General features: G+C 43.6%; 1 protein-coding gene across 1 annotated transcript; it reads right to left on the bottom strand.

Moving 5' to 3' along the window:
• Positions 1-7,769: 7,769 nt before the first annotated feature.
• LOC140718616 (interferon-stimulated gene 20 kDa protein-like) lies at positions 7,770-15,359 on the bottom strand. The gene is made up of 3 exons (XM_073032589.1): positions 14,968-15,359; positions 12,594-12,794; positions 7,770-7,989 (listed from the first exon to the last, which is right to left on the bottom strand). Exons 1-3 carry the CDS (start codon positions 15,196-15,198, stop codon positions 7,843-7,845), a joined length of 579 nt encoding a protein of 192 aa, XP_072888690.1. The 5' UTR covers positions 15,199-15,359; the 3' UTR covers positions 7,770-7,842.
• Between the last annotated feature and the right edge of the window lie 353 nt (positions 15,360-15,712).

Raw genomic sequence — 15,712 nt, 5'->3', positions numbered from 1 at the left:
GGCATGGTTTAAGGGTCAGCACACCATTGTGGGCCAAAGGGCCTGTACTGTGCTGTACTATTCTATGTTCTATTCAGATATGTCTCCCACTGCAGATATGTAATTCAGAGGAAGCACTGTCAACCCAAGGTATTGAAGTCAACAATGTCGTTGTAACTATTGAAATTGTATAGACTTAGCTATAGTTACCTTTGATCTTAAGGGTACACAATGGGATGTACTTTGAGTTTGGGAGACTCTGTTGAGATGGTCTCCAGTAGAATACCTGATTCTTTTAATGAATAAAGACCACTATATCACTGGCTTCAGTCACCCAGATCCCAGTCACAACAGTCAGTAGCCTTCCAAGTATCTCTGTCTCTGATCTTAAGACCCTCCTTAATATCTATCTCTTTGACAAAGGCTTTTGTCCCCAGCCATGATATCTCCTTTAGTAGAAACTGAAGTATTTGGGTCACACCGCATTTGTGGAGTGGTTGCAGTATTTTCCATTTTTATTTCAGCTTTATAGCACCTGCAGTATTTTGCTCTACAGTTAAAATAGTCCGAATCTGGGTTGCTGTTAATCTTTGCCAACTTACATGAAGTGTCCTAAATTGTCCTTGTTACATTAAAAACCATAAGACATAGGAGCAGAATTAGGCCATTCAGCCCATTGAGTCTGCTCTGCAATTCCATCATGGCTGATTCATCATCCCTCTCAAACCCATTCTCCTGCCTTCCCACCATAACCTTTGACATTCTTACCCATCAGCCTCTGTTTTAAATATACCCAGTGTCTTGGCCATCACAGCCATATGTGGCAATGAATTCTACTGATTTGCCACCCTCTGACTAAAGAAATACCTTCTTGTCTCTGTTCCAAAGGGACTTCCTTCTATTCTGAGGCTGTGCCCTCTGGTGCTAAACTCCCGCACTATAGGAAACATCTATAAAGGCTTTTAGGGTCAATGTCCCACACAACACTAAAGGGGTCAGGAGCTGAGGAGTGCTGGGCCTGGGGTTGGTGGATTAAAACCAGTGGATTTGACCCATACAATATGGAAAAAAAACCCTTGACCCAATGAATCTATGCCTGCCAAGATGTCTATCTTAGCCAGTCCAATCTTTCTGCATTTGGCCCATATTCTACTAAATCTAAGGGAAGCACAGCAACATTGCAGTTAGTACAGGAGTTGGAATGTTATGTTGAAGTTGTACAAGATGTTAGTGAGGCCTAATTTGGAGGATTGTGTGCAGTTTTAGTCACCCATCTACAGGAAAGATGTAAACAATGTTGAAAGAGTACAGAGAAAATTTACAAGGATATTGCCAGGTCTGGAGTACCCGAGTTATAAGGAAAAATTGACAAGAATAGGACTTTATTCCTTGGAGAGTAGAAGATTGAGAGATTTGATGGAAGCATCCAAAATTATGAGGGGTATATAGGAAGAGTGAATACAAGCAGGTTATTTTCCACTGGGGTTGGGTGGGACTACAATTAGAGGTCATGGGTAAAGGGGGAAAGGTGAAATTTTAGTGTGAACATGAGGGGAAGCTTCTTCACTCGGAGTGTCATGAAAGTGGAACGAGCTACCAGCACAAGTGGTGCGTGCAAGCTCGATCTCAACATTTAAAAGAAGTTTGGATAAGTTACATAGATGGTAGGGGGATGGAAAGCTATGGTCCCTTTGCAGGTTGTTGAGAGTTGGCAGATTAATTGGTTTGGCATGGACTAGATAGGCCTACCGTCCTGCTTCTGTGTTGTACTTTCCTATCACTCTATGACTAACACAGCATGGTATCTGTAAAAAGGGGAATCAATTCTTGCCACTGTGTGTAAGGAGCTTGTACACTCTCTGTGTGACTGGATGGGTTTCCTTGGGTCCTGCAGTTTCCTCCCACATCTCAAAGTTGTGTGGTTAAGGTTAGTAAGTTGTAGGCATGCAAAGTTGATGTTGGAAGCATGATGACACGTGTGTGCTGACTAGTACAATCCTTGCTGATTTCATTTGACCAAACGATGCTTTTTACTCTATGTTTTGATGTACATAGGCCAAATAAAGGTAATCTTCCTTTGTTATTTTAAATCTTTCCTCGTGTACCTCATTTACCAGTCCAAGTTCCCCATAAATGTTGTTATTGTACCTCCCTCAGCCACTTCCTGTGGCAAATCGTCCCATAAACTGGACATCCTCTAGGTGAAAGGGTTGCCCCTTAGGCCCTCGTTAAATCACTTGCTTTTCACCTTAAACCTACGCCCTCCGGTCCTAATTCCCCAACCCCAGAAAAAAGACTGTATACATTTGCGCTGTCTATGCCCCCTCATGATTATAGACAGCATTTTTAGATTAGAAAAAGCAGAATCTCCCGGTAGCAACCAAATTCAATTCTACTTTCCATTCCTGTTCTGACATGTAAGTCCATGGCCTCCTCTTCTGCCATGATGAAGCCAAACTCAGACTGGAGGAACAACATCTTATATTGCATCTGGATAGCCTCCAACCTGAAGGCATGAACATCGATTTCTGAACTTCTGGTATTGGTACACCCTCCTCTCCTTCACCATTCCCCATTCCTGTTTCCCTCTCTCACCTTATTTCCTAACCTGCCCACCACCTCCTTCTGTTGCTCCTTGACCTTCCCCTTCTTCAATGGACATTTATACTCTCCTGTCAGACTCCCCCTCCTCCAGCCCTTTTATTTCTTTCACCAATCAACTTCCGAGCTCTTTACTTCACATCCTCTGCCTCTCCTGGTTTCACCTATCTCCAACCACCTTGTTCGTCCTCCCCTTCCTCCACCTTCTTACTCTGACTTCTCTTTCCAGTCCTGATGAAGGGTCTCGGCCAGAAACGTCAGCTGTTTACTCTTTTCCATAGATGCTGCCTGGACTGCTGAGGTCCTCCAGCATTTTGTGTGTGTTGCTCTGGATTTCCAGCATCTACGTATTTTCTCTTGTTTGCAACACTATTAGATCACTCCTCATTATCTTCCGCTCCACAGAACAAAGTACCAGACTCCTCAACCTCTCCCTATAACTCAGTCCCTCAAATCTTGGCAATATCTTCACAAGCCTTTGCTGCTCTTGTTCAGGCTTCAGTGGCAGGGTGACCAAAACGGAATGCTCCAGATGTGACCTTACCAACAGCAGTGATAACTATAAAGCCAACACTAGACCAGACTACACTCTGAGGGTTGAGCAATGGAAGAGAGATCACAGCTCTTTCAATTTAAATATTTATGTTTCACTAAACTTGGCCAAATTGGCATAACTTCTTGGCAAGTGGTATCACATGAAATTTGGAGGCACATTCAACGAGATTTGGGCAAGATCAGTACGTCTTGTTCTTACGTGACACCAGTGAAAGTTTGGCCTTGAGCCATTTGGACAGGGCAGCCTCTGCGGAGACCAAAGGCAGCAAGAATAACTGACTTGATGTTTGTATGAAGTAGTCTATGCTCCTTCACTGCCTTTTCTCAGCAACCTGACAGACACAGGTAGAGACAGCAATAGCTAATCGATGGTGCCAATTTGCAGCAAAGAGGTTTGAGTTAGCTTAGCCAGAGATACCCCATTTCCCCTGCTCTCCTGCAGAGTGGTAACTACCCACTCACCTTTGGACATGTCCAGTACCTGTCTAAGGAATCTCCAGGTGGGATCACGCCAGTGAAGGATGATCAGTACAGTCTCAACATTATCATGAACTGCATTTTGGATGCGGTTGGTTTTTGATTGGTAAAGGGAGTTATGGGTAGCGGTGCGAAGACATGCCTCTACCAAAGGAGGTGTAAGGCACTCCTCCCCTCTACTAGCCAGCAGGACACCCTTGAGCAAGGTGTAGCAACTGCTTAACCCCACCCACCCCGATCAGGGTCGCGTGAAGCCATGGGAGCAGGTAGTGGAGGGTCGTATGAGCAGCTGGTGCTTATCAGTCCAGGTTTGTGTGACCACTGACTCCAGGAGAAAAACCCTGAACAGTATTGATAATGGCTAGGGTTACCCATCTTGTAAAGATATTGCCTATAAGAAGGCAATGGCAAACAACTTCTGAAAAATTTGTCAAGAATAATCACGGTCTTATCACCCATGTCACCCTTATGACATGATCACCCGTGTCACATGACACCAACTATGCCGTAAAACTCTGTGAATCTTGATTATGACACATATTTTAAATCCTTTTTTTCTGTCTCATTTTTAATTGCTTCCACATTCCTGTTTATTTGTCTTGCTTATGGAATGCTTGCTTTTATTATTTGAGGGTTTGAGTTCAAAAGTCAAGAGATTATGTTGCAACTTTATAAAACTCTGGTCAGGCCACATCTAGAGGATTGCATAACGTTCTGGCCACCCCACTATAGGACGCTGAGGCTTTGGAGAGGGTGCAGAAAAGTTTTACCAGGATGCTGCCTGGTTTAGAGGGTGTGTGCTATCATGAGAAGCTGGACAAACTTGGGTTGTTTTCTCTGGAGCAGCAGAGGCTGAGGGGAGATCTGAGAGAGGTTTATAAGATTATGAGAAGCATAGATAGAGTAGACAGAGAGTATCTGTTTCCCAAAGTAGAAGTGTCTAATACAGAAGGGCATGCATTGAGGGTGAGAGAGGGTAGGTTCAAAGGGGATGTGGGGGTAAGTTTTTTTACTTAGATTGGTGGATGCCTGGAATGTGCTGTCCGGTATCATGGTAGAGGCAAATACTGGTTGGCAGATAGAAAGCAAAGGATAGCGGTGAATGGGTGTTTCTCGGAATGGCAGGTGGTGACTAGTGGGGTGCCACAGGGTTCGGTATTGGGACCACAGCTGTTTACAATTTACGTCAACGATTTAGATGAAGGCATTGAGGATAACATCAGCAAATTTGCTGATGATACTAAGCTGGGTGGCAGAGTGACATGTGATGAGGATGTTAGGAGAATTCAGGGTGACTTGGATAGGCTGGGTGAGTGGGCAGATACTTGGCAGATGATGTTTAATGTGAATAAGTGTGAGGTTATCCACCTTGGAGTAAGAACAGGAAGGCAGATTATTATCTGAACGGTGTAGAGTTAGGTAAGGGAGAAATACAAAGAGATCTAGGAGTCCTTGTTCATCAGTCACTGAAGGTGAATGAGCAAGTGCAGCAGGCAGTGAAGAAGGCTAATGGAATGTTGGCCTTTATTACAAAGGGAATTGAGTACAAGAGCAAGGAAATCCTCTTACATTTGTACAGAGCCCTGGTGAGACCACACCTGGAGTATTGTGTACAATTTTGGTCTCCAGGGTTAAGGAAGGACATCCTGGCTGTAGAGGAAGTGCAGCGTAGATTCACGAGGTTAATTCCTGGGATGTCTGGACTGTCTTACGCAGAGAGGTTAGAGAGACTGGGCTTGTACACGCTGGAATTAAGGAGATTGAGAGGGGATCTGATTGCAACATATAAGATTATTAAGGGATTGGACAAGATAGAGGCAGGAAATATGTTCCAGATGCTGGGAGAGTCCAGTACCAGAGGGCATGGTTTGAGAATAAGGGGTAGGTCATTTAGGACAGAGTTAAGGAAAAACTTCTTCTCCCAGAGAGTTGTGGGGGTCTGGAATGCACTGCCTCGGAAGGTAGTGGAGGCCAATTCTCTGGATGCTTTCAAGAAGGAGCTAGATAGGTATCTTATGGATAGGGGAATCAAGGGATATGGGGACAAGGCAGGAACCGGGTATTGATAGTAGTTGATCAGCCATGATCTCAAAATGGCGGTGCAGGCTCGAAGGGCCAAATGGTCTACTTCTGCACCTATTGTCTATTGTCTACATTAGAGGTTTTTAAGAAACATTTAGATTGGCACATGGATATGAGGAAGATGTAGGGATATGGACATTGTGTAGGTAAGAGGGATTCGTTTTTGGGTATGTTTGATTTACTCTTCAACTGGTTTGGCACGACACTGTGGGTGATGCACTATCAATTACTCCAAAAGACTGGAAGTAGAGTAAATACTGAGGGGCTTTTATTAGCAGCAAAATGGATCCACGGCCATACTGTATGTCTGTCTTGGACAGTGGGAGGAGCAGTGACACAATCGCCTTTATTCAGGGGTCTGTGGGAGGAGCCACAGGAGCAGTCAGCAGAGGGGCATGTCCAGACAGATATACATGGTTTACCACAGTGGGTCAAAGGGCCTCTTCCTGTGCAGTGTTGTTCTATGTTCCATGAACTCATGGTCTACCTTTCAGTTAATCTTTAGTCTTCTCCACTGATGTCTAATCTGATGCACCAGTTTTGGATTGGCAGTGGGCCCTTAAAAATTACACATTGTGTGTAGAATACATCTTTATGAGGTAGAATGAGATGAACTATAGTGCTACCTTCATCTTGATACACTCAGAATAAAGCAATTTTGTATCGGTTGAGTGTTCAGTGAAGTTCCTACCCTCTGATGTTTGATGGTGTCTGGGTGCAGTTCCTGTACCCTCCAGTGGATGGTGCTAGCTATTCATTCAGTTAGCAGCCTGGAATCGTCCCCTGAAGATTCTTCATTGTTGGACTATTAACTCAAACGTGATTTTGTAGTCATACAGCTCAAAAATAGTCCTTTAGCTGACGGAGTCCGCAAGGACTATCACACATCCATTCACACTAATTGAGTTTTATGCTCCCCACATTCCCATCAAAGAAAATGCTGGAGGAACTCAGCTGGTCAGGCAGCATCTATGGAGAGGATCAAAGAGTCCCTTCATTCCCCCTTTCTGCTCTGTTTCGTCCTGATGAAGGGTCTTGGCCTGAAATGTCATAGAGGATGCCTGACCTGCTAAGTTCCTCCAACATTTTGTGTACGTTACTCTGAATTTCCAGCATCTGCAGAATCTCTTGTGTTTATGGAATCCAACAAGAACTCTAGTCAAAAGATGCATTAAAACCCCAATGAATCAATGTACTACAGGTGTATAGTTGTGTGACAGCCCACCAGACAGTCTATAGCAGGGGTTCCCAACCTGGGGTCCACTGACCCTTTGCTTAATAGTATTGGTCCATGGCATAAAAAAGATTGGGAACCCCGGGTCTATAGGGTCTTGCCACTCCAGGATCAATTATCTGATCACCCTGGACAATCATAGGCTCCCAACAAATGTCCCAAATCCCTGAGATGATGAAAGTGGGAGTGAACTGTACCAGATCGATCGTGAGAATGCGGCAAGTGTGCGTGAGGCTGACTGATTGTGCAGTGAATTGATTGGGCCTCCTACGTGTGGAAGGCTTTCTCTTTTTTGCCTGGGCTTTCAAGTGTGTATGCTTTTGTCTCTGTGGACCTGGCTCATCGCTTCCATACTGTAAGTTGCCCAATGTTGCTGGCATGACTCGGTAAAAATGTTTCATTATACTACCCTACTGTCAATTTTGCTCCGTGCCTACGTAACAGGGAATGGAAGGATACATATCCCAAATTTGGTTCCTTCACCTTTGGAAAAAAGACCAAGTGAAAAGCCCATTGTTGTTTGTCATCCATGATAATGATGGTATGGTAAACTGGGCCAGCAAATTTGCAGTGACACCAAGATTGTCGGAGTTCCAGACAATGAGGAAAGCGATCAAGCCTTGCAGTTGGATCTGGACCAGGCAGTAAAATGGGCTGAAATGACAATAAAAAGTGAAGCAATGGGTGACTCCTTGCATTACCAGCAGCCCAATACTCTAGGGGGCCACACAGGTCAAAAGGCCATTGGTATGGTGAGTCCTTGCTCTGAACTTCAGGAAAGAACAAATAGTTTGTGATATTGGGAAAAGTGAGGGAAAAAAATGAACTTTGTGAACTTGGCTTACAGCAGACATAATTACTTGTTTATTTGGCATACAAAAATCAGAATTCCTATTTTGGTGTTATTTTATTCATTAATATCTGTCACGTCCTTCAAATCGGTCTATGATCGCCACCTTGAGGCCCTTGGTGAGTTGAAGCTCCCAAATGCTCTCTACAAGTTTGAAGAGCTCCATCGCTGCATTTGCATCTTCCACAGACGAGTGTCCTCTGCAGCTGTTCTGTTGAAGGAAAGGAGGAACCAGTCAGGAACATGGTGTTGGAAAAGTCAGAGACACGTTGTAAAAACATAGAAGTAAGGGGACTAGCAAACGATTTGGCCCCAGAGCAGGTTTCACTATCCAGGTTATGCTCTCTTCTCACTGCAGCCTTCGAGAAGGAGGTACCCAGGTCCCACACCAGCAGGTTCAGGAACAGCTATTACCCTTCAACCATCAGGCTCCTGAACCAGTGTGGATAACTTCACTCACCTCAACACTGAACTGACTCCACAACATATGGACTCTCTTTCAAAGACTCTACAATTTATGTTCTCACTATTATCTATTTATTATTATAATTATTTTGTTTATTTTTGTATTTGGGCACTATGCCATCTTTTGCACCTTGGTTGTCTGCCTTTGTGTGTATTTTATCGTTGATTCCATTGTGTTTCTTTGTATCTACTGTGAATTTTGAACTTTGAACCGTTTAATATAATTATGGCAGACCATCCAAAATCAACATTTTTTCACTTTAATCTTTTCCGTCGGCTTTTGCCTATCACTCACCTGCCTCAGTCTTCCACCTCCCACCACCTGGATCACCATCCTTCACCCCCTCCTCGCTCCACCAAACACCTACTTGCCCTCTCCCCCATTCCACTTTATAATGCCCATCTCCCCTCTCCACTCTCAGCCCAGAGGCACGGTCTCAACCACAGGCACTGATTGACCAGCTGACAGCTGAGATACTCCAGCAGATTCTTTGTTACTTTGATACCTTGTTGATTTCTCACCATATCCTTTGATTTCTCTCGCCCCCTACAATAATATCAAATTTTGAGATAGAGAATTTCATAAATTCTCTATCCCCTGGGAGAAGACATTTCTCTGTTCTACGCAACACACACAATGCTGGAGGAACTCAGCAGGACAGGCAGTATCAATGGAAAAGAGTGAACAGTTGAGGTTTTGGGTCGCGACCCTTCATCAGGGTATTCTTTATCGAATACAGCTCAGCATTTAACACCATCATCCCCTCAAAACTAATCAATAAACTTCAAGACCTGAGACTCAATACGCCCTTTTTCAATTGGATCTTGGATTTCCTCACATGTAGAGCCCAGTCAGTTTGGATTGGAAAAAACATTTCCTCCACAATCTCCATCAGCACAGGAGCTCCACTGGGATATGTGCTTTGCCCCCTGCTCTACTCGCTTCACACCTTTGACTGTGTGGCTAAGTACAGTTCCAACACTATATACAAGTTTGTTGATGACACCACTGATGTGGGCTGTATCAAAGGGGGTGATGAATCAGCATACAAGAGGGAAACTGAAAATTTGGCTGAGTGGTGTAATAACAACAGCCTCTCACTCAATGTCAATAAGACCATGGAACTGATTGTAGACTTCAGGAGAGGGAAACCAGCGATCCAAGAGCCAGTAATCATCAAAGGATCCGAGGTGGACAGGGCCAGTAACTTTAAATTCCTGAATGTCACTACCTCAGTGGATCTGGCCTGGACCTATCATATAATTATAATTGCGAAGAAAGCACGACAGCACCTCTACTTCTACAGGAGTCTGTGAGAGTTTGGCACGTCATCAAAAACCTTGGCAAACTTCTACAGACGTGTGATTGGAAGTGTATTGACTTGTTGCATTACAGCCTGGTTTGGGAACACCAATGCCTTTGAGCGGAAAATCCTTCAAAAGTTTATGGATTCGGCCCAGTGCATCACGGGAAAACCCTCCAAACCATTGAGCACATTGACATGAAATGTTGCCGTAGAAAAGCAGCGTCCATCACTGTGGTGAACTACATATACCTGTCTGGACACGCCCCCCCCTGCTGACTGCTCCTGTGGCTCCTCCCACTGACCGTGGCTCCTCCCACGTACCCCGGTATAAAGGCGATTGGAGACACAGCCCCGGCCTCAGTCTCCAGGATGTAGAGTGGTGGTCAATTGCTGCTTGTTCTTTCTTCCAGCCAAGAAAAGCCTATATCTCGCCTCACGTCTCCGAGAGTTATTGATGGTACATCAATCACCAAAGATCCTCACTACCCAGCCCAGGCTCTTTTCTTGCTGTGGCCATCAGGTAGGAGGTACAACTGCCTCAGGACTCACACCAGCAGGTTCAAGTTCGGTTACTACCCCTCAACTATCAGGCTCTTTGAACAAAAGGAGATAACTACACTCAGTTAAGGACCCTTTTATCTTGTTATTTCATGATTATTATTTATTGCTTTTTAAATATCTGCACTTGCACAGTTTGTTGTCCGTTGAACCTGTTTACAGTTACTGTTCTATAGATTTGACAAGTATGCCTGCAGAAAAAAGAATCTCAGGGTTGTATGTGGTGACATGTACGTACTCTGATAATAAACTTTACTTTGAATGTTGAACTTACTCCTTTATCCTTACACTGTGACTCCCTGGTCCTTAACTTTGTCTACCTGCCTTGCACCTCCTCTATAACTGCATTGATGTAATGAAATATGGTATGATCTGCCTGGCTAGTATGCAAAACAAAAGCTTTTCACTGTCTCGGAACATGCGATGATAAAAAACAATCCAAATCAGTCTTCATCATTAGGAACTCCTCCCTGCATCTAATTTACCCAGTCCTGGTCATAGTTTATATAAGATCCACTCTCGTTTTTCGAAACTCTCCTGAATAAAAGCTTGATGGTCGGTTCAGACGTTAAGGTCCAGCGTCCATGCAGCATGACGTTATGAGTTTGTTTACGCAATACGAAGACAGGTGGAGGGGCAGGTAGTGTTGAAGGAGCAGGGAGACTGCAGAGGAACATAGACAGATTAGGAGAATGGGCAAGCAAGTGGCAGATGGAATATAGTGCCAGGAATTGCATGGTCATGTATTTTGGAGGAAGAAATAAAAGCATAGGCTGTTTTAATTCAAAAATCCGAGTTGCAAAGGGTTCCCTAAAGGTTAATTTGGAGGTTGTGTTGGTAGTGAGAAGGCAAATGCAATGTGAGTATGCATTTGCAGAGGACTAGAATATAAAAGGGAGGATGTAAAGTTGATGCTTTATAACATATATGTCAAACTCAAGGCCCGCGGGCCAAATCCGGCCCGTGGTGGAATTATCTTTGGCCCGCGAGATAATATCTAATTACTATTAAAGCTGGCCCCAGTAATCGAAGCGCCTATGGCGTATGATATGGCTAATGCTGAGTTTATTCAGGTACCAGGTTTTCAGGGTTTTTAGTGTTTATTCGGCAGTCTTCTTCATAAGAAACGGAATTTGTAAAGTGAAACACTTTGTAGTTATAGCAGAGACTGAGACACATGAGAGCAGGCTGAAAAAACGGAGGCAACGAAAGCTGCGTTCGCACGCGTCCGACTGATCCGGCCCGCATGAAGCTTCATTTTGCTCAATCTGGCCCGTGACCTAAAATGAGTTTGACACCCCTGCTTTATAAGGTGTCACTTGGAGTATTGTGAGCAGTTCTGGGCCCCTTATCTAAGAAAGGATGTGCTGCCATTGGTTCAGAAGAGATTCACAAGAATGATTTCAGGAATGAAAAGGTTACCATATGAGGACCGACTGATGGCTCTGGGCCTGTACTCACTGGTATGCAGAAGGATGAGGGGAGATCTCATCAAAACCTAACAAAGATTGAAATGCCTCAGAATACGAGGACATCCCTTTAGAACAGAGATGATGAGGAATTTCCTTAGCTGGAGGGTAATAAATCAGTGGAATTCATTGCCACAGGCAGTTGTGGGCATCAAGTCATTGGGTAGATTTCAAGCAGAAGTTGATACATTCTTGATTGGTAAGGGTATCAAAGGTTACAGGGTGAAGATAGGAGAATGAGGTGGAGAGGGAAAATAAATCAGCCATGATCAAAAGGCAGATCAGACTTATTGGGCCGAATGGCCTAATCTGCATCTACATTGTGGTGTTATGAATTTGCAAGCAACTAGGTGGAAGTTACAGTGGCCGTCTAACCTTCATATCTTAGGATTGTGGGGAGGAAGTATTTAGAGGAACCCAGCTGGTTAAAGGAAGAACAGGCAAACCCCAGATTGACGGTAGCCGAGGTCATGATTAATTAGGTTATCAGAACTGTGAGGAAGTAGCTCTTCCGTTTGTGCCAGATGTGTGGCTATTGAGACATCCTGTGTAAAGGCCAGGATTCCATCATACGTCGGCGCTGTTGTAGAGCCAGAGTGACACAACATGGAAACCAGCCCCTTGGCCCAACTCGCCCAGGCCCACAAAGTCATCTCTTTGAGGTAATCCCATTCCCTCATGATCAGTTTGTATTGCTTTAAATCTTCCCTACTCATGTACCTACTCGTCATCATTAATGCCCCTTACCTAAGAGAGGGCATGTTGACATTGGAGAGGGTTCAAAGGAGGTTCACAAAAATGATTCGGGGATTGAATGGCTTATCATATGAGGAGCCTACAACTCATGTTCTCCTTATTTGTTACTTATGTATTATTATTAATATTATTTTGTATTTGCAGTTTGTTGTCTTCTGCACATTAGTTGTTTCTGTCTTTGGAATACAATGGATGGAATAGAAGGTGAAGCAATACAGAGGAAAAGAAGTTTCATGTGACTTTGCAAACCAACTCTGTACCTGTATTCTTTGCCCCAGCAGTTTCTGGCAGAGAACCTTTAACGAGGCACGTCTGTCGGTTTTCAGGTTTGCTCTTGCGATCAGTAACTTGCACGTTGAGGTGTCCCGTGTGGCGTAGTTTGAAATGTCCATTTTCAGTACGTAGAAGTCAGGCCTGGGATCGTGGCCCACGATAATCTTTCCTTTCAAAATCTTCAGAATCTGAATGGAAGCAGCAGAATGTTAGTGCAACAAACTTCCACTCCGAGTTTGCCTGACTTTTCCTCAGGATATCTCAAGCTGCTTTCAAAGTGTCAGAGCAGCCATTGATTTTTTTGCAAACACAAGGAAATCTGCAGATGCTGGAAATTCAAGCAACACACACAAAATGCTGGTGGAACACAGCAGGCCAGGCAGCATCTATAAGGAGAAGCACTGTCGACGTTTCGGGCTGAGACCCTTCGTTTCTTGCACATAGCAAGGTGGCACAGAGAGAAAACAATTGATTGTTGGTGTTGTCTGAAGGATGGGTGTCAGTCAAGCTATCTGGAAGCCCCCAGTATAATGTTAGTAAACACAGATATTAACTGTTCAGCCACAGATGCTGGCTAATTACTCTGAATTATGTTAAGTACGAATAACAGGAAAAGGATTGTCAGCCCAGCATTTAAGAACATAGAAACATCATAGCGCAGGAACAGGCCTTTCGGCCCACAGTGTTGTGCTGATCCAATTAAATTAGTAATCAAATGGCCATCCTAAATAATCCCCTCTGCATACACAATGTCCATACCCTTCCATTTCTCACACATTCATGTAAATGTCTATTGAAAGTCTCTGATGTATCTGCCGTACCAGGCAGTGCATTCCGACACCTATCACTGAGTATTTACATTTAATTACAACAAGGCTGATGTGTATTTCAGACTCCATTTATTTGGTTTGGATCCATTTCTTTTGATAACACTACCAAATAAAGATCTGTTTGATCAAACAAACATCGGACGGAATCAGATTACAGAGACACACGGCACTGCAGATTTTGGAATCTGGAGCAACACACACACTGTCGGGGGAAAATCATCACGTCAGGCAGTATCTATGGTGGGAAGTAGACAGTCGGCATTTTGGATCGACACCCTTCACTCTGGACTGAAACAAGATACAGCAGAGATGAGCCCAATCTGCCAAGAACCAATGACATCCCATGGAAAAGAGAATCCACTTTATCCAAAATCATTACTAATATCACTGAAATTTCAGAAATCTGTTCATATTTTACAGGGGAACTTTTACTGATGTTTTAGAAAGCTTTGATGCACTGGAAGCTAATAATTTGTCTGACAAATACTTTTCCAGTCTTGATGATGGGTCGCAGCCTGAAACGTTTACTCTTTATTCCTCTCCATAGATGCTGTCTAACCCGCGGAGATCCTCCAGCATTTTGTACATTACAAAAGGTTTTTTTTTTCCCCCTATCTGGCTTCACCTATCACCTGCCAGCTGGCACCCCTTCCCCTCGCTCACTCCCACCTTCCTATTCTGTCTCTTTCAATCTTCCTTTCCTGATCTGATATAGGATCTCAGCACAAAGCATCAACTCTACTCCTTTCCATAGACGTTGCCTGACCTGCTGAGTTCCTCCAGCATTTTGTGTGTCTTACTCTGGATTTCCAGCATCTGCAGAATCTCTCCTATTGATAATACCCTCTTGGTTTCGCTCCTCAAAAACCAGACTTGTCACTAAGATTCTTGAGCATCTAATTAATTCAGTTAAGTTTCTTGGTGAGTTATTAGTTGGGGTGGGGAGGAAGGGATGTGAGAAGAATAGACAGCCTCTCGTTTCAGTTCCGTCAAAGCATTCATGAAGTTGATTGGTTGACAACTGCTGAACACAACTGGCTTGACATCTCACGTTTGGACTGGGAAACAATGACTTCCAGTATGGCTATGCTTCAAGTCCCACTAAAGAGACGTGAGCACAAGATCTACACTGATCATTCTATAGCATTGCCAAGAGAATCCTGTATTCAAAGGGTTGAACCTTAGACTAGATTAATGAACACAAGTGTAAGGAGAACAAAATTATTGTTACGCTGGATCAGATGCAGCTTAAACAAAACCACAAAAGATAAAGAACAAATAATGATAATAAAACAACACACAATAAATATAAATACACAAGATAGCTTATATGCTTAGAGAGACTGTATGTCCATAAAGTGACCAAATGGCCTAAATCTTATGAAGTCATAATGGGTGCTACGTAAAAACTTCCATACAAGTAGTCCTTCACCAGATCTCTCAGTGAGATGTTAGACATATTCAAGGAAGGATTAATAAGAATGGTTATGTGGCTGATGAACTACAAGAATTATTACAAGGGGAAATTTACCTCTTCCCTGGCGATCTGATAAGGCACAGCTGTATCCATATCCGATGGGCGAATCCCACTCACGGGCGTCCTGTAATCTGTAATTGTCCCATCTGGTTTGATAAATTTGTCATAGATCACATTTCCATCATAATCTACGATGCTACAACGTGCCAGACCACTGTCACGGCCATTGCGGCCAAGTCCCACCATCTCACAGTCCATGGCAACATACCTGGAAGGATCTACCATTGTACAGCTTGTACTCAGTGTCCCTGCAACCGGTCCAATGTAGCAACAGCAACTTCCTCTTCACTCTCCTGTTTCCTCATTTGCTCGATCACCTTTATACCGAAACCTCGCCTGCTGGTGACAAGGCATAACCAGATTTCAACAGCTTTGTTTCACTTTCTGTTCAGTAAAGTATCATCAAGTCAACAACAGATATAATATACGCCCACATCTAATAGTATCCATGGTTACAATATTTTCTTATTTGCTTATTGTTTTTGTTGTGTTGGCTTGCCACTGCAATATCACATGAATACACCCCACCTTAAAAATACTTTTTGGCAGAGGTCGAATGCATATTCTGCTATCTAATTCCCCAGAAGTTGTTGATACACAAACCTGGGTCATCTGACAGGAAAAGATAGCTGTATGAATTTCTCTCTGTGTCAAAAAGATCAGTGACAGACTCCATACGTGTAAACACACTGTTATGCTCCAATTTACAGTGCAAATGCCAGAGATGGTTTAAAAAAAA

This window comes from Hemitrygon akajei, chromosome 30, assembly GCF_048418815.1.
Source record: "Hemitrygon akajei chromosome 30, sHemAka1.3, whole genome shotgun sequence".
In the NCBI taxonomy this organism is placed as follows: Eukaryota; Metazoa; Chordata; class Chondrichthyes; order Myliobatiformes; family Dasyatidae; genus Hemitrygon; species Hemitrygon akajei.
This window is presented reverse-complemented; position numbering and strand designations above follow the sequence as displayed.

What these genes read in the sequence shown, in the direction of transcription:
- LOC140718616 (XM_073032589.1), bottom strand. Translation starts at nt 15,198, where the DNA reads ATGGTAGATCCTTCCAGGTATGTTGCCATGGACTGTGAGATGGTGGGA. An exon ending in ATCAGATCGCCAGGGAAGAG is followed by an intron (nt 12,795 to 14,967) that starts GTAAATTTCCCC and finishes GCTTCCATTCAG; the next exon opens with ATTCTGAAGATTTTGAAAGG. An exon ending in TGCTGGGGCAAAGAATACAG is followed by an intron (nt 7,990 to 12,593) that starts GTACAGAGTTGG and finishes TTCCTTCAACAG; the next exon opens with AACAGCTGCAGAGGACACTC.